At 39.1% G+C, this 27,066-nt stretch overlaps 1 protein-coding gene across 4 annotated transcripts in view; it reads right to left on the bottom strand.

Moving 5' to 3' along the window:
* Positions 1-26,470, bottom strand: part of DIP2B (disco interacting protein 2 homolog B) — a 257,892-nt gene extending 231,422 nt beyond the window's left edge. For all 4 annotated transcript variants that reach the window (XM_079139772.1, XM_079139774.1, XM_079139773.1 and 1 more), the window contains exon 1: positions 26,220-26,470. In XM_079139772.1, coding sequence (XP_078995898.1) covers positions 26,220-26,319 — 100 coding nt within the window. In that variant the 5' untranslated portion in view covers positions 26,320-26,470. The remainder of the gene's footprint in view (positions 1-26,219) is intronic.
* Positions 26,471-27,066: the final 596 nt, after the last annotated feature.

The raw sequence follows: 27,066 nt of genomic DNA, 5'->3' as shown, positions 1-27,066 counted from the left end.
GCCTGCTGCAGCTCTCCATCTGCATGTCTCCAAATTCTGTAAAACTGAATTAATCTCCCCCCTATTCAAATCCTTTCTTTCTCTTTTCCCTGTATTAGGAAATAGTGCCATCCTTCTCTCAAGAATCTTAAGCCAGAGATCTAGGAGTCCACCTAGCTTCCACCATCATATCTATATATGATATGCCCTCCGGCTTCTCTATACTAGTCTCATCAATTCTGCCTCCTTAAATACCTCTTCCACTCTATATTCCCTAATCCTGCTGCAGAGGCAGCTCATTTCCATAGCCTCCTTATGAGTCTTCCTGTCCTGTCTTGCCCTTTAGCCCTGTTCTTATCTAGTTAGGGCTGTTTTGCATTGTACTCTACATGAATGGTGACCCCATAGTTGTGTGACAACAGGAACCTAAAACTATCCTTCTCTAGGGTAATCTCTACCAACTACCAATGTCATTCACTCTTGTTTACAATTCTTCAGTAATTCCCCATGAGCTATATGGATGCTCTTTAAGCTTTTTCCTCTGAAGAATATCAGTGAGGAACTGGAGGATCTAGGAGAGACATAACATGAAGTAATCAGTCATTGGAGCAAAATGCATTTTTTTCTAAGTTGTAGATGAACACAATATCTTTATTTTATTTATTTTTTTTAATGTGGTACTGAGTATGGAACCCAGTGCCTCACACATGCTAAGCAAGTGCTCTACCACTGAGCTACACCAAAATGCATTCTTTATGAATTTTAAAATTTAAGATTTTATTTTAACTTATACTTCAATTCTGCATTAGAATATATTCACATTTTAATAAAGCAATAACTTCCCCCTAACTTCAATTCAATGGACATTCCAAGAAAATATATCACACTTATCCTGAGTACCTCTGGCACATCAACACAAATCTTCCCAATGGGAAGCAAAGACCTACAGGATAAAAGTTAAGATTCTAGGGCTGAGGATATAGCTCAGTTGGTAGAGTGCGTTCCTTGAAAGCACTAAGGCCCTGGGTTCAATCCCCAGTACAGCAAAAAAAAAACAAAATACGATTCTATGGGCCTATAGGCACTCAGTTCAGCCATGTTTTCATCCCTGACCACTTTCCAAGCTTAACAGACCTAGTGAACTTGTGCATTGTGCTCTACTGTCATCAATTCACCATAATACTTCCTCAAATGTGCTAAATTCACAAACCTTTATCTCTCCCCCAATCAAAAGGATCTTCCTCCCCTTGTCCATCGCCCAAACTCCTAGTCCACTGTTAAGTCTGAGTACTTCAGGTAATCCTTCCCAGAATACTGCAGGTATATTAATGCCCTTCATCTAAGTACTTTCAAGTATTTGTACATGTCTTCTTTCTGGCATTTATTATGTAATAAAGATACTTTTTTAACATCTCCTCTAATGACTATAAGAAACTACTGCCATTTCCTGCCCCTCCTAACTAACCACTATCAAACTTACTGAAAGTTGTTTCACTCATCAGTTTCCTCCCATTCATTCCTTAATCCATATAACCTGGTTTCTGATCCTCACAATTATTACTTTAAAACCACCCTAAGTTCATAAATCACCCTCCATCTCAATCCTTACCATTTTTGTGTTTCAACAATATTTGATCATTCTTTTCCCCCCCTGTGAAGGTAGAGATTGAACCAAAGGCACCACACATGCTAGGCAAGTGCTCCACCAATGAGCTATATACATCATCAACGCCTTCCTGAAACATTTTTTTTTTTTTAAATGTGCTTGCTAAATTGCCCAGGCTGGCCTTAAACTTGCAATCTCCCTGCCTTAGTCTCTTGAGTAGTTAGGATTACAGGTATACCCAACTATGTTTCTCCACTCTCTACTTAAATAGATCACTTAATTAAGATATTTTACAAGTTCCATTTCTCATGATAAAATACTAAATAGGGAGCTGAAGAAATAGCTCGTTTTGGAGAGTGCTTGCTTAGCATGCACCAAGGGCTGCCTGCGGTTCAAATCCCTGGCACTTCAGAGGGAAAAAAAACACTAAATAGGCAGAATTTTGAGATTTTAGTGTGTATTTATCCTATATATTGCACAATTACAATATATTTGGCATTTGAACACTATCGTGGACATAGGTAGTCAAGTAGGCACATAAGAGACAAACTCTATATGTATAGTTGGAACATTGTGGGCAACCCATGAATGTCCTTGGAAGTCTAAATGGCCACACTGTTTACATATACTGGAATAAATCAACCAAAGGTCTGACTTAGTTCAACAAACCCAATTATTTACCATACAGCTAAATATTTCACTTCTCTGATTTTTCAACATTTTGCAAAAGATGTGATGTAGCCATGAAAAAAATGTTGAAAAACCAAGCATTTAAAATATTTAAATTTTTTCCAACTAGGACCAGTTAAACCAAAATGAAGGTTGCTGACAATATCTGGTCTACGAAAAACCCACCCAACCAACTTGTCCCTAGATTGGATCCTGTGAGTACTGTGTTTGCATAGAGTAAAAAGGAATCAATTCATGGGCAAAGTACAAAGAAAAACAAGAAGTTCACATCCCCCTCTACAGGGGGCAGGTACTCAGGGGTGTGGTTTCAGTTCTCACAAGCACTGCACCAGGTGGTGCAGCTGTGAGTGCTGAAGATATTTGCATAGTAAATGCCAACAAAGTGAATAAAGCAGCCAGGTAGGCTGATGAAATGGAAAGTTACCAAACATCATCCAAATGTAAGTATCAACATTCGAAACTAAATTGGTGGTTAGTTTAAGACCAGTTTCTGCAATTTAGGGAAACATTGTCTCAAAATAAAATTTTAAAAGGGCGGGAATACAGCTCAGTGGTAGAATGCCTCTAAACTGAATCCCCAGGACCCACTCCCTCCACACATACATGAAACTAACCAAACTGTCAAGAAAAACAGGCCTCAAAGTTTTGATTCTGGCCAGCTTCCACAGATGTCCCTCTTCCCTCCTGAAAGAGACACTGGGGACAGTCTACACTTTACTCTTAAAGTATCTATCATCAAAGGAATTCCACTGTAATCTTTCCCTGCAGTGTCAACCTGTTCACTGAATAATTGTCTATTGGGAGTCTTCTATTCTAGGCCCTGGGAAGATAGCAGGAAACAAGACAGAAAAGTCTCTGCACTCACAGAACTAACACTTTACTAGGGGAAAATCCAATAATGAACAAATAAATACATGAACAAAATAATTTCAAATTATGGGCTAATTAGAAAATTTAAAGTAGAAAAAAAGTAAGAGTTGAAAGATGGAGAATGATAGGAATGTTAGTAATTTAAACTTGGAGGTCAGGAAAGTCATCTCTGTGGATCAACTTTCAGCTGAGACAAATGAAACAAAAGTTTTTGGCCAAGCACAGATCTTGGAGAACATTCCAGGCAGAAGAAAAGCAAGAACAATACCTAGAACTGACCACAGCCTAGGAACTTCAAGAAAAAAATGTTTCATCACCCTCAGGTTTTTGTTCAAATATCTTACTAGGAAGCCTTCCCTGACTATTTTAAATTGTTACCACTAACCCTGTGCCCTCCTATTCTCTCTCTCTCTCTTTTTTTTTTTTTTTTTTTTTTTTTGGCACCTGGGATTGATCCCAGAGGCAGTACTTAACCACTAAGTCACATCCCAAGTCTGTGTTAGTTAGATATACTAACACAGGCAAGGCAAGGATTCTAAACAATCAGTGACAGACTAGAAGCAAATTTAGGATATATTCTCAAGGTAGAACCAAAAAAAAAAAAACTCCAGACAGACCTGACATTGAGAGGTGGATTGAAGGAAAAGAAGCAATCAAGGAAGAGTTAGGAATCAATTTATTGCCTCTCAGTTCCAAATATACCCTTTATTGACTGCTCTGTAGTAAGAAGGGCCCTTTGAATACTTTCCATTTGCTGGCTGCCATGATGTTAGTTAAAGCTTTGTCTGTCCATAGAAGGCACTAGAAAGACTATGCCTTATCTTTCTGGATTCAGTATGCTGCTCTGGGCCTTATCCTGTGATAGAACATGAAGAAGTTCAGGATTTCTGGGCTGGTGATGGAGCTCAGTGGCAGAAGACCTAGCAAACATAAGGCCCTTAGTTCGATCCCCAGCACCCAGGACCGGAAAAAAAAAAAGTTCAGGATTTCTGATGTTCTATGGAGTCATAACCAACTTACTTTAAACTCTTTTCTAATTTCATTTAGAAAGAGAGCTGATCTACCTAATAAGACATTTCATGTTTTCATAATGGTTCATCCTACATATGTAAGAATTTGGTCACTCTATTCTGTTCACTCATCCTTATTCAAAAGCAAATACCATGCTTCTTTGAACATAGGAATTTTAGAATCTGTTTTATATGTGGTAAGGCAAGTACCACCTCACCATTGTTTCTAACTTCTCTTGGCTATTCTAAAACATTTATTCTTCCATATGAACAGAGATCATTTAATCTAATTCCTCATTCCCAGAAGAATCTTCCAATGGAGTTCAAATGGATTTCTTATATGTATATATATTATTCTTCCACCATTCAAGAACATGGTATATACTTCCATTTTTCAGGTCTTGCTTTTACATTAAGATTTTACAATTTCCTTCATATTTTATAAATACGCACATATTACATATATATGTGCATATGTGCACACGCAGGCACACTTTTTTTTTTTTTTTTTTTGGAAATGGGTCTTTCTCAGGCCAGTTTCAAAATCCTTGACTCAAGCAATCCCCCTGCCTCATTCTCCCAAGCAGTTAAGACTGCATGCTACTGCACATGGCTTAAGTATTTAATAATTTTACACTATTATAAATATTTTTCTCATTATGTCAATTCAATACCATAATCACTTACCAACATCCCAATGACACCAAAGATCACTTTTAATTCCCACCCACCTCCATGCTATCCTGTCCACAATGTCTATTTTCTAAAATCAGGTGGAATATAACTGGTTTTCCTTACCCACAGGTTCTACATCAGAGTATTCAACTAACTGCAAATTGAAAAGATCCTTTAAAAAAGTTGCATCTGCACTAAACATGTACAGACTTCTTTTCTTGACACTATTCCCTAAACACTACAAAATACAATATAAAAACTATTTATTATAGCATTCACATTGTATTTAGATAATACTGAATATCTAGAGATTATTCACAAGTATCTAGAGATTATTCAAAGTATTCAAGAGAATGTGTGTCGATTATATGCAAATGCTATGCCATTCTATATATGGGACTTGAGCATCCACAGATTTTGGTATCCATGAGATCCTGGAACCAATACCCCACAAATACTTAAGGAAGACTGTATTTTGTTCAGATGACTAGGTTTTCCATTGCAATATGTCTCATCTATTTCAACAATCCTTACTTAGCAGTTATATTGGAAGTTATATTAGCAGTTATATTAGTTACTTAGCAGTTAACTTAGAAGTTAGACACTCCTAATAATTACATATATGTATATATACACATATGTATGTATGCTTATTTATTTATTTCAAACTCCCCTGTCTATCACTGTTTCCCCTACCTTTGTTTGTTTGTTTTTTGTTGAGGTTCTGAGGATTGAACTAAGTGGCACTCTACTACTAAGCTACATCTCCAACACTTTTTATTTTTCATATTGACACAAGGTCTTGCTAAGTTGCCCAGGCTGGCCTCAAACTGCAATACTCCCTCAGCCTCCCAAGTAGCCAGGATTACAGATGTGTACCACCACATTAGCCTTATATGTCTGATTGGAGTATATCACTCATACTGGAGTCTACGGGTGATCTAATCTCTGAATCCTTGCACACTCATATAGAACTTTCTTTTCCATGAAACATGAATACTATCTACACTGCATACAGAATTCTTGGAATGTACACCTCTTCTCTAAATAGTCCATGGATGTTTCTTCTACCATCATCAAAATTCTAATGTTGCAAATGAGAACAGTGTTTTGTTGTGTTGATGATGGTTGTAGTTTTAACATTATCTTTCAATCTAAGGACTTGTTTGTTTTTTCTTGATTACTAAATTCAGAAATTTTATCAGAATATGCCTATCTTTGTGCTTTTTTACATCAATCTTGCCTTAACACAATGAACTCATTCAAACTGAAGTCTTTTCCAATTTGTAATCTTTTTTTCAGCTTAGGAAATTTTTCTTCTATTACTTATTTACCCTTCTAAAAAAATTTTTTTTTTGGGGGGGGGAGGTTTCCTGGGGACTGAATCCAGGGGTACTTTATCGCTGAGCTACCTCTCTAGCCCTTTTTATTTTTATTTTGAGACAGGGTCTCCCAAAGTTGTTTAGGGCTTAAACTGAGATTGGCCTTGAACTTGTGATCCTCCTGCATGAAACCAGTCAGCTGGTTTCATGTCTGCCTACAGAGCAGAACTGGGATTACAGACACATGCCACTACACCCAACTAAAATTCTCTGTTTGCATTTTCATCTTCCTGTTTATATCCTTCAAGTGCTTCATCTTCCTGAGTTCCCATTCTATTTCTCGATGTTTTGGGCCTAAGATTCGAAATTATTTTAATTGAACTGAGTTTTAAAAAAAGAACTACAGGCCCTGGGGATGTAGGTCAGTGGGACAGCAGTTGCCTAAGCATGTGCAAGGCCCTGGATTCTATCCCCACTACAACAAAATCAGAGAGATAAGAGAAACACAGTAGTCAAGCTGCCATCTTCCCAGAATCATTCCAAGTGTGATTATTTAAATGAACTCACTCAAATAAAAACACTTCTAAGACAATTACCTTCTGTTTTTAAAATCCAAATACCTATTTATTAAGAAGTTACTAGATTGAAAGCTTCCTGAAAAAAGGGAATATATCTCTTAACCTCTCAATTGGTCTTGCAAATACAGGTGTGCACAATACATCTTTACCGACATATTGATACGTTCAGCAACTTACTGAAAAGGTAGAGGTTCCAAAATGGAAGACCCTTGTTAAATGCAAAAAATCTAAACTCCAACTAAAAAGATAATAACAATGTAAATGAAACAAATAGAGTGGTCAATTAAGTGTTAAACTCTGTTGCTAAATACAATAGTCTAAAAATAGAAAAGATTAATATGGACTAAAGCAGTCAGCTGGTTTCATGTCCAAGTGGAGATCAGGCAAGAATGGAAACATGGAAAGGATATCCAAGGAGAAAAGGCAAATCTGACGAGGAAGAAGCTTATTGTAAAGATATGGAGATGGAAATGAGCATGTCAAAAGAATGAGAAAAAGAGTTTGACTGTAATAGAAGAGTCTGTCAGATACTAGGAGGAAATAAGGATAGATAGGGAAGTTGATCAGATTCTAGATTTGTTCACTAACTGAACTGAAAAGCACTCATGCTAAAGGACACTATGTACTGTTGTTCTCAGGTAGCTTACTAAGGGGAGATGAGAATATTTATGCAAATGATAATTTTTATAAATTTAAGAGAATTTGAAACCAGGTGTGGCAGCAGAGGCCTGTAATCCCAGCACAATGAGGGCACAAGGATCACAAACTCAATGTCAGCCTCAGCAATTTAGCAAGGCCCTAAGTAACTCAGTGAGATCCTGTCTCCAGATAAAATACAAAAAAGGGTTGGGGAATGTGGCTCAGTGGTTAAGTACCTGGATTCAATCCCCAGTACCCCACCCCAAAAAAAAAAGATAATTGGAAAAACAGTATTTCAGGAGTAACATTAGAGATTATAGAGATCAGAGGTAAGAAAACTAACAAATGGGGAAGGTTTTTCATTTGTGCTTTTTTTAACAGGAAGTTCATTCTCTGATACTTCCCTCAGTCTCCTTAAAGAAAAACAACAAGCAAAAAAGAACTACAGGAAGAAAGCTCAAACCAATCTTTTTCTACTTGTTTCACTTAAAAACAGAAGTTTCTCTAAACTAGAGAGGAAATCTAATAAAGTAAGAATGACAACTCTAAAATTTCAAGACAATCCATTTGCCTTCATTAGATTTATTGAAAGAAAAACTGTCAGAAGTTTCTTCCTAACAATTCCTACTGAGTTCATTTTTTTTAAAGGAAATTCTGTAAAAAGACTGGTTAGCACCATAAAATTCATTTGTGCCTGATCTGAATTAAAATCCATGAGTTACAGTCTATGAATAACTTAAGACAATATGATCCAAGGTCCTTAAGAAAGAAATGAAAAAAATCTTCAGATGCTTTAATGTATCCCTAAAAGTAATAATCCCCTAAAAACAAATATTAGAGCACTATTTCTTCACATATACACACACACACACACACAAAATAACTCCAAGAAAAAACAAAGTTACTTATAGAAAGTCATTTACCTGTCACTTACAAAAATGTCTACATTAATTTCATTATTTAAATAAAACATTACATTTTCAGGGAAGAGGGCAAGGGAGGCAGACAAAACTCTTTCCGCACTAGAATGTCAGAAAAACTGTGTATCAATAAAGCCCAGCAGTTCATGTCCATCGCATACCAGACCTTTCAAAGACAGTCCATAGCTGGGTATAGCTGTACACTCTTATAGTCCCACCTACCTAGGAAGCTGAGTCAGGAGGATCACTTAAGACCCCCCAACCCCATCCCCAGGCAATGTAACAAAATCCCAATGCGAAAAGAAAAGGATGTGTGGGGGGGTGCCACCAGACCTTCAGATTTTCATTTAGGAGTCTCCTATGTAATATATAAAATATTTTTGTCAATTCAAGGAAGAAAAATTAATTTCACATGAAAAGACAATAAAGTTATTCTCCTTATAAACAATCTTATAGAATTTTATTCAATTTCTGTTGTTGTTAAGAAACAAGTCAAAGAGCCAAGCATTGTGGCACACACTTTTAATCAAAGTGACTCAAGAGGTTAAAGCAGGAGAACTGCCAAATTTGAGGCCAGCCTCAGCAACTTGGAGAGGTCCTAAACAACTTAGTGAGACACTGTCTCAAAATAAAAAAATAAAAAGGGTTGGGGATGTGGTTCAGTGGTTAAGGGCCTCTGGGTTCAACCCCAGTACAAAAAAAAAAGAAAGAAAAGAAAGAAGTCAAAGAGGGGATGAAGATGTAGCTCAGAAGTGCAATGCTTATCTAGCACATCCAAGGCCCTGGACTCAATCCCCAACACTGAAATAAAAAGTCAGACTTCAGTAGTAGAGTACTTGCCTAGCATATGCAAGTCCCTGGGTGCAAGTGCCAGTATCTCATAAAGGAAAAAAGAAATGTCACATTTTGCCAGCAATTAGGCTGGCATGAAGAAAACCCTCTGATAATAATGCGGAGTACTGACCTCTCTGTTCTGGCAAAGTAAGGTCAGAAATAACAAACTCCTATAGACCATATCCATTTTCTCTGCGGAGAGAACATTCCTGTTCTCTCTTCTGGGAGCCCTACCCCCAAAACGCCAAGAGAGACGCTGTATCCTAAGGAAAGCAGGGGCTACTAGTTAAGGCAGAAAAAAATTTTGCTAAAATTACTTGAAACATGATGCAGTGAGATGAAGATGGAATGGCAGTGTGGAATCATCCAGGGGTTTGGAGCCAACCAGATTTAAGTTCCAACCCCAGCAACCTATACTTTCAGGCTTTGTGTTCTTTAACAAGTCTCTACAAAATGGAAATTGCACACCTATCTTTTGGAGTTAGGATTAGAAGTACATTTCAAACACCTGCCCAAAGTTATATAGTAACAGCAGAAACAGGACTTGAACCCAATCCTATATAATTCAAGTTCAGTGCTCTTCCCCAGTGCCAGACATCAAGAATGTTACATAGCCAAATGTGATGGCGCACTCCTGCAATTCCACTGGCTCAGGAGGCTAAGGCAGAAGGATGGGGAGTTCAAAGTCAGCCTTAGGAACGGAGAGGTGCTAAGCAATTCAGTGAGACCCTGTCTCTAAATAAAATACAAAGTAGGGCCAGGGATGTGGCTCATTGGTTGAATGGCCCTGAGTTCAATCCCCAGTCCAGGAGGAAAAAAAAAAATGTTACTTAGCCAAGCATGGTGGCACACACCTGTAATCCTAGAGACTTGGGAAGCTGAGGCAGGAGAACCACAAATTCAAAGCCAGTCTCAGCAATTTAGTGAGGCCCTGAGCAACTTAGCAAGACCCTGTCTAGAAAGATAAAAAGGGCTGAGGATGTGGCTCAGTGGTTACGCACCCCTGTGTCCAATTCCTGACCCCCGCCCCCAAAAAAATGTTACCTTTACTGGTAGAGAAAAAGCAAAAGATCAGGTGATACATGACAATAGGCAGGATGTGGCATACATCACATTTGACTCAAGTTTCAGATGCTTTTTGCTAGCTCAGTTGCCTATCATCATTATGATAACAGAAGCTATTATGTATTCAGTACCTACCTACTGATCCAGCCTGTTATATAAAGTGCTAAGCACAGGGCCTGTTACATATTAAGCACTCAATAACTGACGACACACAGAGATCTAAACTTCTTAAGACAGCTTAGGAAAGGCATGCTTCCACAGAAAAATGAGAAGAACAGAAGTTAACTGGGCAGAAGAACATGCAAGAATGGGCATTTTAAAGAAAGCCAGCACATACAAAGGCACGAAAATGAAAAAGCACAGTAGATGCAGCAAAGTGCAAGTCACCAGCATGGCTAAAGAATAAAAAGAAAACACAGAAGGAACAGGAAATGAAGTTAAAAAGGATGGCAGGTCTTAGTACATAAAGAAAATGCTTGGATATGGGTTTCATCCTGTGCGTGGAGAAAATTAATCAAGATTTTTTTTTTAAAGTGGGGAATGAACTCAGGGGTACTTTATCACTGAGCCACATCCCCAGTCCTTTTTATTTTTTTATTTTGAGACAAGGTCTCACTAAGTTGCTGAGGCTGGCCAGCCTTCTGAGTCACTGGATTACAGGTATGCGCCAGCATACCCAGCTTCAATGAAGAATTTTAAAGGGGGGGAAAAGGAGGCTAGGGATATAGCTCAGTTGATAAATTGCCTCACATGCACTAAGGTCCTGGGTTCAATCCCCAGCACCATAAAAATTTTAGAAATTAAAAAGGGGAAAAGGACATATTTAGGTTTGTATTTCAGAATGATCACTCCACAAGAAGGTAGAGAAGAATGGACTGGCAGGGAGAAAAGACAAGAGATAGGCAGATGAGTTAGGAGACTACCATGACAGTCCAAGCTTAACTAAGTGCTTGAATGAAGACAAACAATGAGAATGGGGAAAAGAAAGGAGAATTACTAAGACTTGAAGATCCACCAGAAGGATGACCCCCCACTTTTTTGACCTGGGTAAACAGCTACAGTCTGAATGCTGATGCACCTTTCAAATTAATAAGTTGGAACTGAATTCTGTGTAATAATGTTGCGAGATGGGGCTTTTAGGTCATGAGGGCAAAGTTCTTATGAATGCGATTAGTGTTCCTTATAAAATAGGTTTAACGGGGCTGGGGGTTGTGGCTCAGTGGTAGAGCGCTTGCCTAGCATGTGTGAGACCCTGAGTTCAATTTTCAGCACCACGTATAACTAAATGAATAAAATAAAGGTCTATCAACATCTAAAACAATAAAAAAAAAAATAAAAATAAAAAGAGGCTTAACGGGAGCCTGTTTGCACCTTCCACCATACCAGGATGAAGCTAGAAGGTACCATCTCTGAAACAGGAAGAAAACCTTGATCTTAGACTTCTAGGCTCTGTGAGGGATGAATTTCTATTACTTATAAATCACTAATCTAGGGATTGGGGTTGTGGCTCAGTGGTATAGCATTTGCCTAGCATGCATGAGGCCCTGGGTTCGATCCCCAACACCACATTAAAAAAAACTAAATAAACCAAATAAAAGTATAAAAATAAATAAATCAATAAATCACTAAGGCATTTTGTAATAGCAACAGAACATAATGATATGGGAGGTGTACATTCTGAAGTAGGGATCAACTTTGGAGAGAGGTAGTGGGGAAGAGGGGATGGGGCACTGAAACAGGGAGTAGTTTTGGACTTACTCAATTATAGTTGCCTGGGGGATACCAATGGGATGCCAAGAACAGAGAAGAATCAGAGTTAGAGATATGGACTACAGAATCACCTATGTAGCCAAAGACAGCTGAAGCTCTAGGCATGGATAAAATAACTCTGCAAGTGTATGCAAAGTAAGATGAAGAATAATGACAAGTATCTGAAAAACATGCATATCAAATAAAAAAAAAAAAAAAAAACAAGAAGCCCAAGAGAGAGCAGGAAAAGAACAGTTAGGGAGCCAGAAGGAACTGCACCAGAAGGTAAAGAATTTCATAAAGATCATGGTCTAGCCAGGCACAGTGGTTCATCGTACCAGTAATCCCAGTAATCCCAGGTACTTGGGAAACCAGAGCAGAAAGGTCACAAGTTTGAAGTCAGCATGGACAACTTAGATTCTATCTCAAAATAAAAATTTTAAAAAATTTAAAAAGGGCTGAATGTAGCTCAGTGGTAAGCACTTGCCTAACATGCACAAGGCCCTGGGTTTTGTTCCCAGGACCACACACACACACACACACACAAATCAAGAGGGCAATGGTCCACAGTATCCAATGCTGCAGAGACAGCTGTCATATCTAGCAAGTACTTCATGGTATGAAACTACAAATCATTGGTGGTGCCAGGCATGGTGGCATATTGTTAATCAGGAGGTCGAAGTAAGAGGATTCTAAGTTGTAAGCCAGCCTCAGCAATTTAGCAAGATCTTATTTCAAAAAATTGCCCCACCCACCACACACACTGAGGTTGGACGCTGTCACTGAGCATGCCTGCTCCCCCTCACCAAGGTCGGACCCTACACTGAGTCCCCCAGCTCGCCCCTACACCAAGGACAGGCCGGTAGCTGAGCCTGCCCACCTGCTCCCCTACTGCTGAGGGACACTGCACCTACCTCTGTGCTGACTCAGCACACCCTCGCTGGGGCTCCCCAGCTTCTTTGGAGGCTGGTGCAGGCATTTTGAATCATTCCTGAGGGCGTGGCCATCATCATTGGAAGGGCAGCTCCCTTCCTGAGACACCTACAGGAGATTGGAGGCCCTCTGACAGTTACCTCTATTTACTCACTTACATCCTACACCCTTCCCATCCTCTTGTTCACAACTAGAAATACTGTAAATAGTAATCGAACTGATCCTGTTCATTACAATAATGTTAAAGTCTTTATAGGGGCTATCTGATTCAGGGCTGCATTTTCTCTGTATTGGGTGCAACTAGTATTGATCTCCCCTTCAAAGGAGAGGTAGTGGAAAACTGCAGTATCATAATAAGCCTGCAAGGAGGGGACTTCAGTATCTCTGATCTTCACTGCTAGAGGGGAATATATAGAAACAATATGAAAAAACAGGGGAAGAAAGTGTCCCTAACAAACCAAGATGATATTGTGATAGAATCCAATGACAGCATGGCAGTAGAAATGACAGAAAAAGAATTTAGAATCTGCATACTTAAAATGATCCACGAAGCAAACGAGATAAGAGAACAAATGCAGGCAATGCATGACCATTCCAGTAAACAGTTAAAAAAGCAAACACAGGAAGCAAAAGAACACTTCAATAAAGAGATAGATTCTGAAAAAAACCCAAACAGAAATACTTGAAATGAAAGAAATGATAAACCAAGTTAAAAACTCAACAGAAAGCATTACCAACAGAAGAGATCTTGTGGAAGACAGAATCTCAGACAATGAAGACAAAATATTTAATGAAAAGACTGAATTTAAGAATTATTGGGATTGAGGAAGGCAGAGATACAAACCAAAGGCATGAACAACCTGTTCAACAAAATATTAGAAAATTTCCCAAACCTGAAAAAGGAAATGGAAAATCAAATACAAGAGGCTTACAGAACACCAGGTACACAAAATTACAACAGATCCACACCAAGACACATTATAATGAAAATACCTCACATACAAAATAAAAGGATTTTAAAGGCCAGAGAAAAGCATCAGATTACGTGTAAGAGGAAACCAATACAGACATCAGCAGATTCCTCAGCCCAGACTCTAAAAGCAAGAAGGGCCTGGAACAATATATTTCAAGCCCTGAAAGAACACGGACGCCAACCAAGAATCCTATACCCAGCAAAACTAACTTTCAGATTTGAAGATGAAATAAAATCTTTCCACGATAAACGAAAGTTAAAAGAATTTACAAATAGAAAGCCTGCTCTACAGAACATTCTCAGCAAAATAGTTCATGAGGAGGAAATGAAAAGCAACAATACAAGTCAGCAAAGGGAGGAACTACCCTAAAGGAAATGCCAATCATAGGAGAAACCAAGTCAAGTTAAAAACCAAAAATAAGCCAAAATGACCAGGAATACAAATCATATCACAATAATAACCCTGAATGCCAATGGCCTAAACTCAATAATCAAAAGACATACACTGGCAGACTGGATTAAAAAGAAGGACCCAACAATATGCTGCCTTCAAGAGACTCATCTCATATAAAAGACATCCACAGACTAAAGGTGAAAGGATGGGAAAAACATACCATGCACACAAACTCAGTAAAAAAGCAGGGGTTGCCATCATCATATGAGATAAAGTGGACTTCAAACCTAAGTTAGTCAGAAGGGATAAAGAAGGACATTTCATACTGCTTAAAGGAAGTATAAAAGAGCAAGATATAACAATTTTAAATATTTATGCTCCAAACAATGGAGCATCTATGTGTATCAAACAAACCCTTCTCAATTTTAAGAATCAAACAGACCAAAACACATTAATAGTCCCCACTATTAACTTTAACACACCAGTCTCACCACTGGATAGAGCCTCCAAACAAAAACTGGACAAAGAAACTATAGGATTAAATAATACAATCAACGATATAGACTTATTGGATATTTATAGAGTATTTTATCCATCATCGAGCGAATGTACTTTCTTCTCAGCAGTTCATGGATCCTTCTCCAAAATAGACCATATGCTATGCCACAAAGAAGCCATTAGTAAATATAAAATAATAGAGATCCTACCCTGTATCCTATCAGACCATAATGGAATGCAATTAGAAATGAACAGTAAAATAACAAACGAAAACTACTCATACACCTGGAGACTAAATAATATATGCTATTGAATGAAACATGGATAACAGAAAACATCAGGGAGGAGATAAAAAAATTCTTAGAGGTAAATGAGAACAATGACACAACATATCAAAATCTCTGGGACACTATGAAAGCAGTACTAAGAGGAAAGTTTATTGCATTGAGCTCATACATTAAAAAAATAAAAAGTCAACAACTAAATGACCTAACATTACATCTCAAAGCCCTAGAAAAAGAACAGATCAACACCAAAAATAGAAGACAGGAAATAATTAAAATCAGAGCTGAAATCAATGAAATTGAAACGAGAAACAATTCAAAAAATTGACAAAACCAAAAAGTTGGTTCTTTGAAAAAGTAAACAAAATTGATAAACCCCTAGCCACACTAATGAAGAGGAGGAGAGAAAAAACTCAAATTACTAGAATTTGTGATGAAAAAAGAAAGATCACGACAGACACCATTGAAATACATAACATAATTAGAAGTTACTTTGACAATCTATACTCCAACAAAATAGAAAATATCGAAGACACTGACAAATTTTTAGAGACATATGATCCTCCCAAAGTGAATCAGGAAGACATACGCATCTAAACAGATCAATTTCAAACATCAAAATAGAAGAAGGCATCAAAAGCCTATCAACCAAGAAAAGCCCAGGACCAGATGGATTAGACCTTTGAAGAAGAACTGATACCAATACTCCTCAAAGTATTCCAGGAAATAGAAAAGGAGGGAACCCTTCCAAATTCATTCCATGAGGCTAGTATCACTCTGATACCAAAACCAGACAAAGACACATCAAGGAAAGAAAACTTTAAACCAATATCCCTGATGAACATAGATGCAAAATCCTTAACAAAATACTGGCAAATTGCATACAAAAATATATTAAAAAGACACTGCATCATGATCAAGTGGGGTTTATCCCAGGGATGCAAGGTTGGTTCAACATCCGGAAATCAAGAAATGTAATTCATCACATCAATAGGATTAAAGTAAAGAATCACATGAGTATTTCAATAGAGGCTGAGAAAGCATTTGATAAAATACAGCACCCCTTCATGCTTAAAGCACTAGAAAAAATAGGAATAGTAGGAACATACCTCAACATTGTAAAGGTTATTTATGCTAAGCCCACAGCCAACATCATTCTTAATGGAGAAAAACTGAAAACATTCCCTCTAAAAACTGGAACAAGACAGGGATGCCCTCTTTCACCACTTCTATTCAACATCATCCTTGAAACACTTGCCAGAGCAATTAGACTGATCAAAGAAATTAAAGGGATACAAATAGGAAAAGAACTAACGCTGCCACTATTTGCTGATGACATGATCCTATATTTAGAAGATCCAAAAAACTCCACTAGAAAACTTCTAGAACTAATAAATGAATTCAGCAAAGTAGCAGGATATAAAATCAATACACATAAATCTAATGCATTTCTATTCATAAGTGATGACTCCTCTGAAAGAGAAATTAGGCACTCCATTCACAGTAGTCTCAAAAAAAAAATACAACACTTGGGAATCAATCTAACAAAAGAGGTGAAAGACCTCTACAATGAAAACTACAGAACATTAAAGATAGAAATTAAAGAAAACCTTCGAAGATGGAAAGATCTCCCATGTTCTTGGATAGGCAGAATTAACATTGTCAAAATGGCCTTTCTACCAAGCACTATACAGACTCAATGCAATTCCAATTAAAATCCCAATGACATTCCTCATAGAAATAAAGAAAGCAATCATGAGCTTCACCTGGAAGAACAAGAGACCTCGAATAGCCAAAACAATCCTGAGTAAAAAAAGTGAAACAGGAGGTATCACGATACCAGACACTGAACTATACTACAGAGCAATAGTAACAAAAACAGCATGGTATAGGCACCAAAACAGACAGGCAGACCAATGGTACAGAATAGAAGACACAGAGACAAAATCACATGAATACAGTCACCTCATACTAGACAAAAGAGTCAAACACATACAATGGAGAAAAGATAGCCTGTTCAACAAAAGGTGCTGGGAAAACTGGAAATCCATATGCAGTAAAATGAAATTAAACCTCTAACTCTCACCCTGCACAAAACTCAACTCAAAATGGACCAAGGACATAGGAATTAGATCAGAGACCCTGCACCTAATAGAAGACAAAGTTACCAGAGATGTTACCTGCATCTAACAGAAGACAAAGTAGGCCTGAATCTTCATCATGTTGGCTTAGGATCAGACTTCCTCAACAAGACTCCCAAAGCACAAGAAATCAAAGCAAGAATCAATAAATGGGATGGACTCAAACTAAAAAGCTTTTTCTCAGCAAAGGATACAATCAAGAATATGAAGAGAGAGACTACAGAATGGGAGAAAATCTTTTCCACACACACTTCAGATAGAGTGCTTATTTTCAAAATTTATAAAGAACTTACAAAACTTTACAACAAAAATACAAAGAACCCAATCGATAAATGGGCCAGGGAACTGGACAGACACTTTACAGAATAAGACATACAGGCAATTAATAAATACATGAAAAAGTGTTCAACATCTCTAGTAATTAGAGAAATGCAAATTAAAACAACTCTAAGATTTCATCTTACTCCAATTAGAAAGGTCATTATCAAGAACACAAACAACAACAGATGTTGGCGTGGATATGGGGAAAAAGGCACACTTTTACATTGCAAATTGGTACAGTCACTCTGGAAAGCAGTGTGGAGAATCCTCAGAAAACTTGGAATGGACCCACCTTTTGACCCAGTTATCCCACTCCTCAGTTTATACCCAAAGGACTTAAAAGCAGCATACTATAGTAACACAACTACATCAATGTTTATAGCAGCTCAATTCACAATAAGCTAGAGTGTGGAACCAACCTAGATGCCCTTCAACAGATGAATAGATAAAGAAACTGTGGTATATATACACAATGGAATATTATTCAGCCATTATGGCATTTGCAAATAAATGGATGGAATTGGAGAATATTGTGCTAAGTGAATAAGCCAATCCCAAAAAACCAAAGGCCCAATGTTTTCCCTGATAAGTGAAGAATGATATATAAAGGGGGTGGAGGAGTGGGGAGGGAGAGAAGAATGGGGGAACTTTAGATTATGTAGAAGAAAATGAGAGGGAGGGGTATAAAAAATGGTGGAATGAGACAGACATCATTACCCTATGTACACGAATGGTATGAATCTACATCGTGTACAACCACAGAAATGAAATGATATCTCCCATTTGTGTACAATGAATCAAAATGCAGTATGTAAAAAATTAAAAGATAAATTTTTTAAAAATTGGGCTGGGGTTGTAACTCAGTGGTAGAGTGCTTGCCTAACATGTGTGAGGCACTGGATTCAAATCTCAGTGCCGCATATAAATAAATAAAATAAAGGTTCATCAACAACTACAGAAATGTTAAAAAAAAAAAAAAAAAAATTTAGGCTGGAGCTCAGTGGTAAAGTGCCTTTGGGTTCAATTCCCAGGAAGGAGGGAGGGAAGAAGGGGGATAGAGAGGTTGAGGAAGAGGGAAGGGGGAAAGAAAAAAATCACTGGTGGCCATGGAGACAGCTGTTTCAGAGGTTTGATGAGGCAAAATCAATGACTTGAACAGTACAACTGAGGAGACAGCTGACTTTAGGTAAAGTGCTTGCCTTGCAAGCACAAGGCCCTGGGTTCCATCCCCAGCACCACCAAAAAAAAAAAAACCTGAATAGTGAGCAAAGGTAAAAAAATAAGAAGGAAATATAATCTACGTATTCTAGGTCCTAGAGAGGGAGAGAATGCCAGCACAAGGCAACAAGTAGATTCTCCCACAAGACTGCAATTGTGGAAGGTTTTTTATTTTTCCAGGTGGAAGAAACTAGAACAAATTTATAGGCTGAAGAGAAAGGACTGAGAGCCAAGTGTTAAGTGAGAGGCTGAAGATGAGAGAGATGAGGATAAAAGGATTTTGTCCTTAAATAGATTAATCATTGAAGTCTGACCTTAAGATCCCAGAGAGAGTTGGAAGTGAGAACAGTCAGAGGGGTACACCTTAGAAGAGAAAGGAGATAATTCTTTCTCTGGAAAGACAGAAAGGGGATAAGGATGGGAACTGATATAGATAAGTTTGTTAAGTACTGGGTCGAGGAGGGAAACTGAGGGAGTTTGGTTTTCCTTACAAGTTAGTGATGATGAAAGGAATAACACACAGACTTGGTTCTCAACTTTGTTTCACAATTCTCTTTAAGAAACTCTTTAAAGCTATAGATCCAGTTCTCAAAAGACATAAGAATTACACTCAAAATTCTGCACACAACTTCAGAGAGTTCTGGGGTCCAATGAAGTCATTCCATTTATCCAAAGACTGTCAACTATGACACTGAGGAATTACAAAGAAATGGCCTTTCAAAACCTATCATGTTCATGGAAAAACATGAACACCACAATGCATCTTACTCACTATAAGCATAATGACATGACAATCTTCTATGATATAAACAACAAAAAGACTATTTGATATGTACAAAAACACTATCTTTGATCCTATGTTAAAGAATACAAGAGATCATCTCTACCTTTAGGAAACTTAGAATTTAAAGACAGTGAGTGACAGACTTAGATTTAGCGATGGTTTTAAATAAAAGTAATATCTAAAAAGGTGAAAGACCTACAGCTATAAGAATACTACAGTCAGACCAGTTGGGCCTGAAGATAAAGGACTTAATAAGACTGATGGCAGGGGGCTGGGGTTGTAGCTCAGTGGTAAAGCACTTGCCTAGCATGTGTGAGGCACCAGGTTCAATTCTCAGCACTGCATGTAATAAATAAAATTTTAAAAGTCCATCAACAATGAAAAAAATTTTAAAAATAAGACTGATGGCACATCAACTCAAAAGAAAAACAAGATGCAAGAAAACATTTGAAGGAGAAATCAAAAGAATGTGTTCACTAAGCACAAATAGGGGGACTAAAAGTCTAAAACTATTTGAAGGTCCTAAACATCTGCATGTGCCTTTTTTTCCCTCAGGGCTAGGGAGTGAACCCAGATCCTTGCACATGCTAAGCAAGGACTGAGCTACATTCCTAGCACTTATTATTTTGAAACAGGGTCTCACTAGGGATTGAACCCAGATCCTTACACATGCTAAGCAAGGACTGAGCTACATTCCCAGCACTTATTATTTTGAAACAGGGACTCACTAAGTTGACCAGGCTCGCCTCAAACTTGTGCTCCTCCTGCCTCAGCCTCCCAAGTAGCTGGAATTACAGGTATGTATCACCATGTCCCAACTACATAAGACTTTCACAGGTTATAGATGCTTATGTCTCAGAAACCATGCCTGCATGTCAAAGCCATTTGCCTGATCCTACAAGCTCAGAAATGGATGTATGCCAAATATCTATAGGAAACAAACCAACCACTTTCTGCTCCAGTCAACTGCTTGTAGTAACCCAACATGTGTTGGACTAAAGATATAGGCTGCTGACAGGAATAACCAATGGTGAAATGAAGCCTTACTTTTAAAAAGTATATCCACAAACTGATTCCATTCATCACTTCACATATAACCATATTCTACTAAGTAGCACAAGATATTAAAAACGGCCAAGTGACAGGGCATCCATTTATTATCAGAAGCAATAAAAATCAACACATGCTGATTGCTCCCTCCATGCCACACTATACTCAGCTTTCCTGTTATCTCATGTTAAACTTCCTTACAACTCTAATGAGGGTATCAATCCTTTTGTAAGAATAGACAAAATGAAAACCAGGGAGCCACAGAGGTAATAAGTGGTAGAGTCAGGACTTGGACCCAGGCCCAAAAGATGCCAAAACATGTTTCTCAAATAATTATACAACCCCGCCTCAGCCAAAATCATGTCTAAGACAGATAATTCATTTTTCAATTCAAATCAAATTGAACTCAACTCAGCAAAAACTTACTGCTCTCCTAAAACAATAAAAGACATAGTTAAAAGTTACTTAAAAGTTGCACATATAAATAACCTCTACAGGAGCTTACCTTTATTAAGGTAATATTAGAAAATATGTGTTTGACATCAAGATACAGACTAGAACTACTGTAAAGTTTGAGGCAAGGGAGATCACAGTGGTCAGGGATAGATCATAGTGGTCAGGGATAACTTTATAAAACAAAGTTAACACTTAAGCTGACCTCCTAAAAAATTGTGAGATACTGCACAAAGGAGGAGCATTTTAAAAGTCACGTAAGGGGCTGGGGATATAGCTCAGTTGGTAGAGTGCTTGCCTCATAAGCACAAGGCCCTGGGTTCAATCCCCAGCACCACAAAAAAAAAAAGTCACCTAAGTGATAATCACGGAGAACTATAGGAATTATAATACATGCATATGGCAAAAAGCCTTTAGTCAAACATTTGAACTTTCAACCCTGTGGTGCTAGACCTTATTAGAGCCAGGAAAGAAAGTAGCAACCAAGGGCAGGGCAAAAAGTGATGGGTTAATGTTTACCTAATTCAAAAAATCCAGCTCAGTGCTATGGGGCTATCAAATAAGATTAACTTCTCAAAATACACACCAGAACCAAGGTATCCAAACAAATGTTAACCTTTTCAATAAGGTAAACTGTCCTTCCATGAATTCTGTCTGTCACTTCTCTTCTGGAATTGCCATCAAAACCAGTTTACAGTCATCCTAATTTTTTGACAGTTACAACTAAAAATCAGTTTATAATGAAATTTTCGGTCACAATTAATTTGGGCTCCAAAAGAACACAACCCAATTTTTCTTTACTTGACTCCAAGTACCATGTAACATGAAATACTACCCTCAAAGAATTAAAATTTTCCACCATGTGGATTTTCAAAGGAATGTGCACAGGCTCTCACAATTCCCAAAGATGCATTCCAACCTAAGAAGAGTACAGCCCACCAAGTTTTAGGAGGCAGAAATTGGATAAGCAAGTACTCTACCACTGAGCCACAATTCCAGCCCTAACCAGCATTTACTTTCTTCTTTGACTTTCCTACCCACTCCCCTAAAGAGAATTCACTGAAACTCCTAGGAAGCAGATTTCTCTTATGCATTCACTTTCAAAGTGAACCCTGTGCCACACCTTAAGGACCACAGAGATATGTAATGAAACAGGCAGAGAAAGGGAGGATATGACTACGTTTGTTGTTTGTGTTCAGAGAAGTGTTCAAACAAGAAAAGGGAGGATCCCTTCCGGTAATGGCTGTTTTTCTTAAATAACTTTCCAGTTGTCATCTTTGGACTGTTCTCAGACACTGAAACAGGCTCCTTCTGACCTGCCACAGAGTATGACATTAACATCCTTCTTTCCTTTGCCCTTATGACTGAACTGCACAGGCTAAAACACGGCCCTCTCTAGTAACCATGCAATTCAATCCCATATTTATAGTTCTATGCTGTTTCTTCTTCACAATGACAGAGAGATAACTCTTTTCGTAGAAGGCACCTGCAGTACTTATCTCCATCACAGTCTCATGTAGTTTTGTTGATATTTTTAAGTGATTTCCCCACCAAAATCAGAGCTCCCTGAAAGCTGGCACAAATATCCTGCTCACCTCTGCATCCCTTGCACAGAGTAGGCACAAAATATATGTCAGCTGAACTACATGCAGGCTTGCTGGATTTCAAAAAGATTTCAAAAATAGAATCAACAGGACTACTCAGAATTGTGGTATAAAACTAGTAGTATTGCCTTAGAGTAAAAAATAGTTAATAACTTGTACAATAGCACAGATATTTAAATCATTCAGATGTCATAATTACATGGCAGCCAGAGATAATGGCACTTATTAAATGTACAACTTCAAAAAACACACTTTTGATCCAGGTTTTTCCTTCTGTTAAACCAAGAAGTTTTAGCACATCCTTTCTACCTAATCATTATTGTAATACCTATTCTACCTAATCACAAAATTTAATGAAGCTCAAATGACAATGTATAAGAAAATCATTATAATATACTTAAACTTAATTTACATGAACTACAGACATTATGAATAAAGTTCACACAACAGAGCTTATTATCAAATAATAATATACGTAGATCATGAAAAATTTCAATCATAGGAATATGTGTAGAAACCTACAATCCAACTCATATATCAAAAAATCTGTAATGTATAAATTCAATTACTAAATGACTCTTCAGACAGTTTCAAGCTGTTCTTTTTGGTGCAGAAGCAGGTTTTAACCACAAAGTCCATGCTGATTTCCTTGAAGCACAGTTATCACAAGGTTCTGCAACACATTCTGCGGCAAACGACCCAAAAGAGGCACCAACCTGCATTTTAGCACTGAGTTGGCTGATCTCTGACCAAAGCCTGCAGCTAAAAACCCAGGAACGCACAAAGAAAATTATTTAACTGTATATGGCTCAGACTATCCCTATAATTAGGACCAACTACAGCCTAAACCTAAAACAAAAAAAATATGAATAGAAAAATGAATGCACCAAAGCCAGCAAGGCATGACACAGTTACAAGCATCTTAAAAAAAAAAAAAAAAAAAAAAAAAACTTTCATCAAACCAGTAATTATGGAGAAAATGCAAAATGAAGGTTAGTTCAAAACATGCTATCAATGTCACAAATAACATCACAGATGTGGGCGCCTTTGGGTTGTTGTTTTTTTTCAACTTCACTTGAATTCCTAATGTCTACCTATCTCTCAAGTCAACCATCTCTACACTTTAAGCAAGAAAGACAGACAGCCAATATGCTTATACTTCAGGCTCAAGGTTTTCAACTATATTTTTTCCAGAATTTAAAGAAGAAAAAAAAAAAAACAGGATAATGCAATATAAGTCATGTGCCATAAAAAAACAAATGCAACCTAAGGCATGTGCCAACCAAAATAATCCTACATAGGAAAACAAAAAATGCACTTGTCCTCAAAATGTTTAAGCCTAAGCTTTCACAGTTGGTAGGAGTTTCGCATCTTTCCAAAGGAGAGAAAGGTGAGATAATCAGTTGTGGGTCATAGAAATAGTTCCTTAGAATGCTTCTAGAGATGTCTAGAAATACCCAGAAACATAAACAATAATCAGTTGGAAGCAGATACACATCAAGAATAAGGAGCTCCCAGGATTTCCCTTTCCATGTGAAGGCAATCAACTCCTATTTTTAATCTCCCTCTGATGCAAACATGCAGTGAAACCTCTCTCTCTAGCTCATTAAAGCCAGCTGATTTATTACTATGAAATAACTTCCCAAAGATTTGAATAGGTCGGCACTGTGGTGCAGGCCTGTAATCCCAGCAGCTCACAAGGCTGAGGGAGGATTCCAAGTTCAAAGCCAACCTCGGCAATTAAACCAGGCCCTAAGCAACTTAGCAAGACCCTGTCTCTAAATAAAGTATAAGAAAGAGGTGGGTGATGAGGCTCAGTGGTTAAGCGCCCCCAGGTTCAATCCCCGGTACCAACAAAAAATAAAACAAGGTATCTTAAAAGGAAGAATTGATGGTAATGCAAAAGTCCCTCAACTTCAGGAGGGAAAAAAAACTTAGAAAAATTTACATTTTTCACAAACTAAGGCTTAGTCATTCAAATCTACTCAACTGGTCCACCTGATGAATATTCCAACCAAAGGTATCACTGGACAGACAAACTCTAAACACTTCCCAACTGATTAACTGAAAAATAACATGTTAGGGGCCAGGCATGGTGGTGCACACCTGTAATCCCAGGGACTAGGAAGGCTAAAACAGGAGATTGACAAGTTCAAAGCCAGCCTCACTAACTTAGAAAAAGGCTCGGGGCAATTTAGTGAGACCCTGTCTCAAAATAAAAATAAAAAGGGCTGGAGATGTGGCTCAGTGGTTAAGCACCCCTAGGTTAAATCCCACCCCCCCAAACCGCCACCCCACCCCACCCCCGCCAAAAAAAAGTTGGTAATTAAGTGTAAGTGAAAACTGCATCTTCCTATATACACTGGAAAAGCCTAGAAAGGCTATTAAAAGTAATTATTTCCTTCAAATCCTGAACAGATTTATAACACTCAAATCTTATTTTTTCATTGTAAAGCATTCTGAAAGGGGGCAGGGGCTTATGACTTAATATATGTAGGAAAAGTCAGAACTCTCCTGGGAATCTGTCACATTCTTCTTTTCCAATCAAGAGTTTTTAATTCACTTGAAAAATGCTAGTGAAGAAGACCTTTGGCAAGGAACTCAAGATTTTGCAACTCTGGAGACACCACCAAAGTACTGATACCAAGCTTGGAGAAAATGGTGCTTTTGTCTGAGAGGCGGCCTGTGATAAAAACAGGAACTTTACAGAGAACTGATCACAACTGCACATAAGCCTGATCACATGCCCACAACAGAGCACTGTTTCTCTCATTGTTGTTTAAGGGACTTTTCTAGTAACAGTGGTTTGACTGATTCCATTTCTTTAAATTTTCAAAACAAATCCAACCTTCCTGTACCAATCCATTGTCAAAAAAAAGAGATCGTGGGCTGAGATTTCCATTTAATCGGTAGCCACCTCTTCTTCCCTCTTTTAAGATTCTAAAAGGTGATCAGATGAGGAAAATTCAGCCCAAATACAGGCACCAGGAAAGAGCCCTGATGACAAAGGTGGTCTAAAAGCAGCACTGTGTGACCCTCTGGGTTAGTGCCACTGCTACCAACCTCCCTAGAACCTTCAATGTCTTCCTCGCTCCTATCTCACTTCAGTCATTGGGAAGGCACTCGCACTGTTTCAGGAGAAAGAAGAAACGCTGCTGCGGCTTTCCCATGCCTGTTTGCCTGTCTGTCTGTCTCCTTCCCTCTCTCGGGGAAGGAAGGTTGGATCAAGGCATGGGGCCCTCCAGGAAAAAGGCAAAGGAGAAAGGTGTCAGCCGGCCTCCTCGCAACCACTCGCCCCCCCCCACACACACACACACACCCCAGCTCAGACGCCCGGGCAGACTGGAGGGTGCAGCTTTGTGTCGGGTTTTGGGGGGCAGGGAAGCAGAAGCCGCACGGGCCGGGCGGACTTCTCCCCCAAGCCCTGCTTGGCCCCCTCCAAGGGAAAACAATGAAAGCCACAGGAAACATTTCGCAGCGTAGAAAGGAAGGAGAACTGTATGGAGCCTGGCCAGATTCCCCGCGCCCTCGCCCCTCGCCACGCCGCGGCAAGGGCGCGCGATGGGGACCTGCCTCCGGACCCCCACCGAACCCGCAGGCCCGGCGCCCGCTCCCCGCCCGGCTCCTACCCTCTGAGAGCTCCAGCTCCAGCTCCGCCAGCTGCGCCCGCACTTCGGGAGGTAGCGCAGCCACCGCGGCGGGCGAGGGCTCCAGGCCTCGTTCCGCCATCCCGGCTTCGCCAGCCACACTCGAGAAGACGAGAGAGGAGGGCCGAAGAAGGGACAGACTGACGCGGGCCCACACCCGGGTTACAGAATCCGGCTCCGGCCGCCGAGAGCCACCAGCACCCACACCGCCGCCGCCGCCGCCATGAGCGAGGGTCACGTGAGCGTGCGGCCCCGCCCCCAGGCTGGAGGACGTACTGCCTTCCAGCCGCTGTCCAGTGGAGGACGCGTAGGCTGACGGCGCCCTCTTCAGGGAGTTCCTGGAGCGACCGCCCGGTTCCCCCTCCGGAATTCGCGAAATGGGCTCGCTTTCCGGACACCGGCTTTACAATACCGCGTAGAATCTCAGCATTTAGCTTTCATGAATTCATGAGCAAGCTTTCAGAAGTCCGGATGTTACTTTCTCCAGTTCTGCTCACTTGGTTGTGTTGTCTTTGTCCTTTCCTGTCCTCCATTTCCTCTAATGAACTACCCATTTGTGAGGACCTGCTCACCGGCCACAGCCTTCACTCTAACTTCCCTGATTCGATCTGCCAGGAGTGCTTTGTCTCTGTTTCGGTTTGGGGTTTTAAGACAGTAGAGAGAGGAACCCGCTTCCTCTGGCCTAGATTTCTAGCGACATACAAGATACTTTAGCCTTTTCTTTGCCATTTTATCACCCTCAGTACATGACCTAATAGGTGTTACAAAAATATTAATTTGAACGGGACCCAGTGGGTCAGGCCTGTAATCCCAGTGGTTTGGGGAGGCT

Source organism: Sciurus vulgaris (assembly GCF_902686455.1).
Source record: "Sciurus vulgaris genome assembly, chromosome: 5".
Lineage (NCBI taxonomy): Eukaryota > Metazoa > Chordata > Mammalia > Rodentia > Sciuridae > Sciurus > Sciurus vulgaris.
This window is presented reverse-complemented; position numbering and strand designations above follow the sequence as displayed.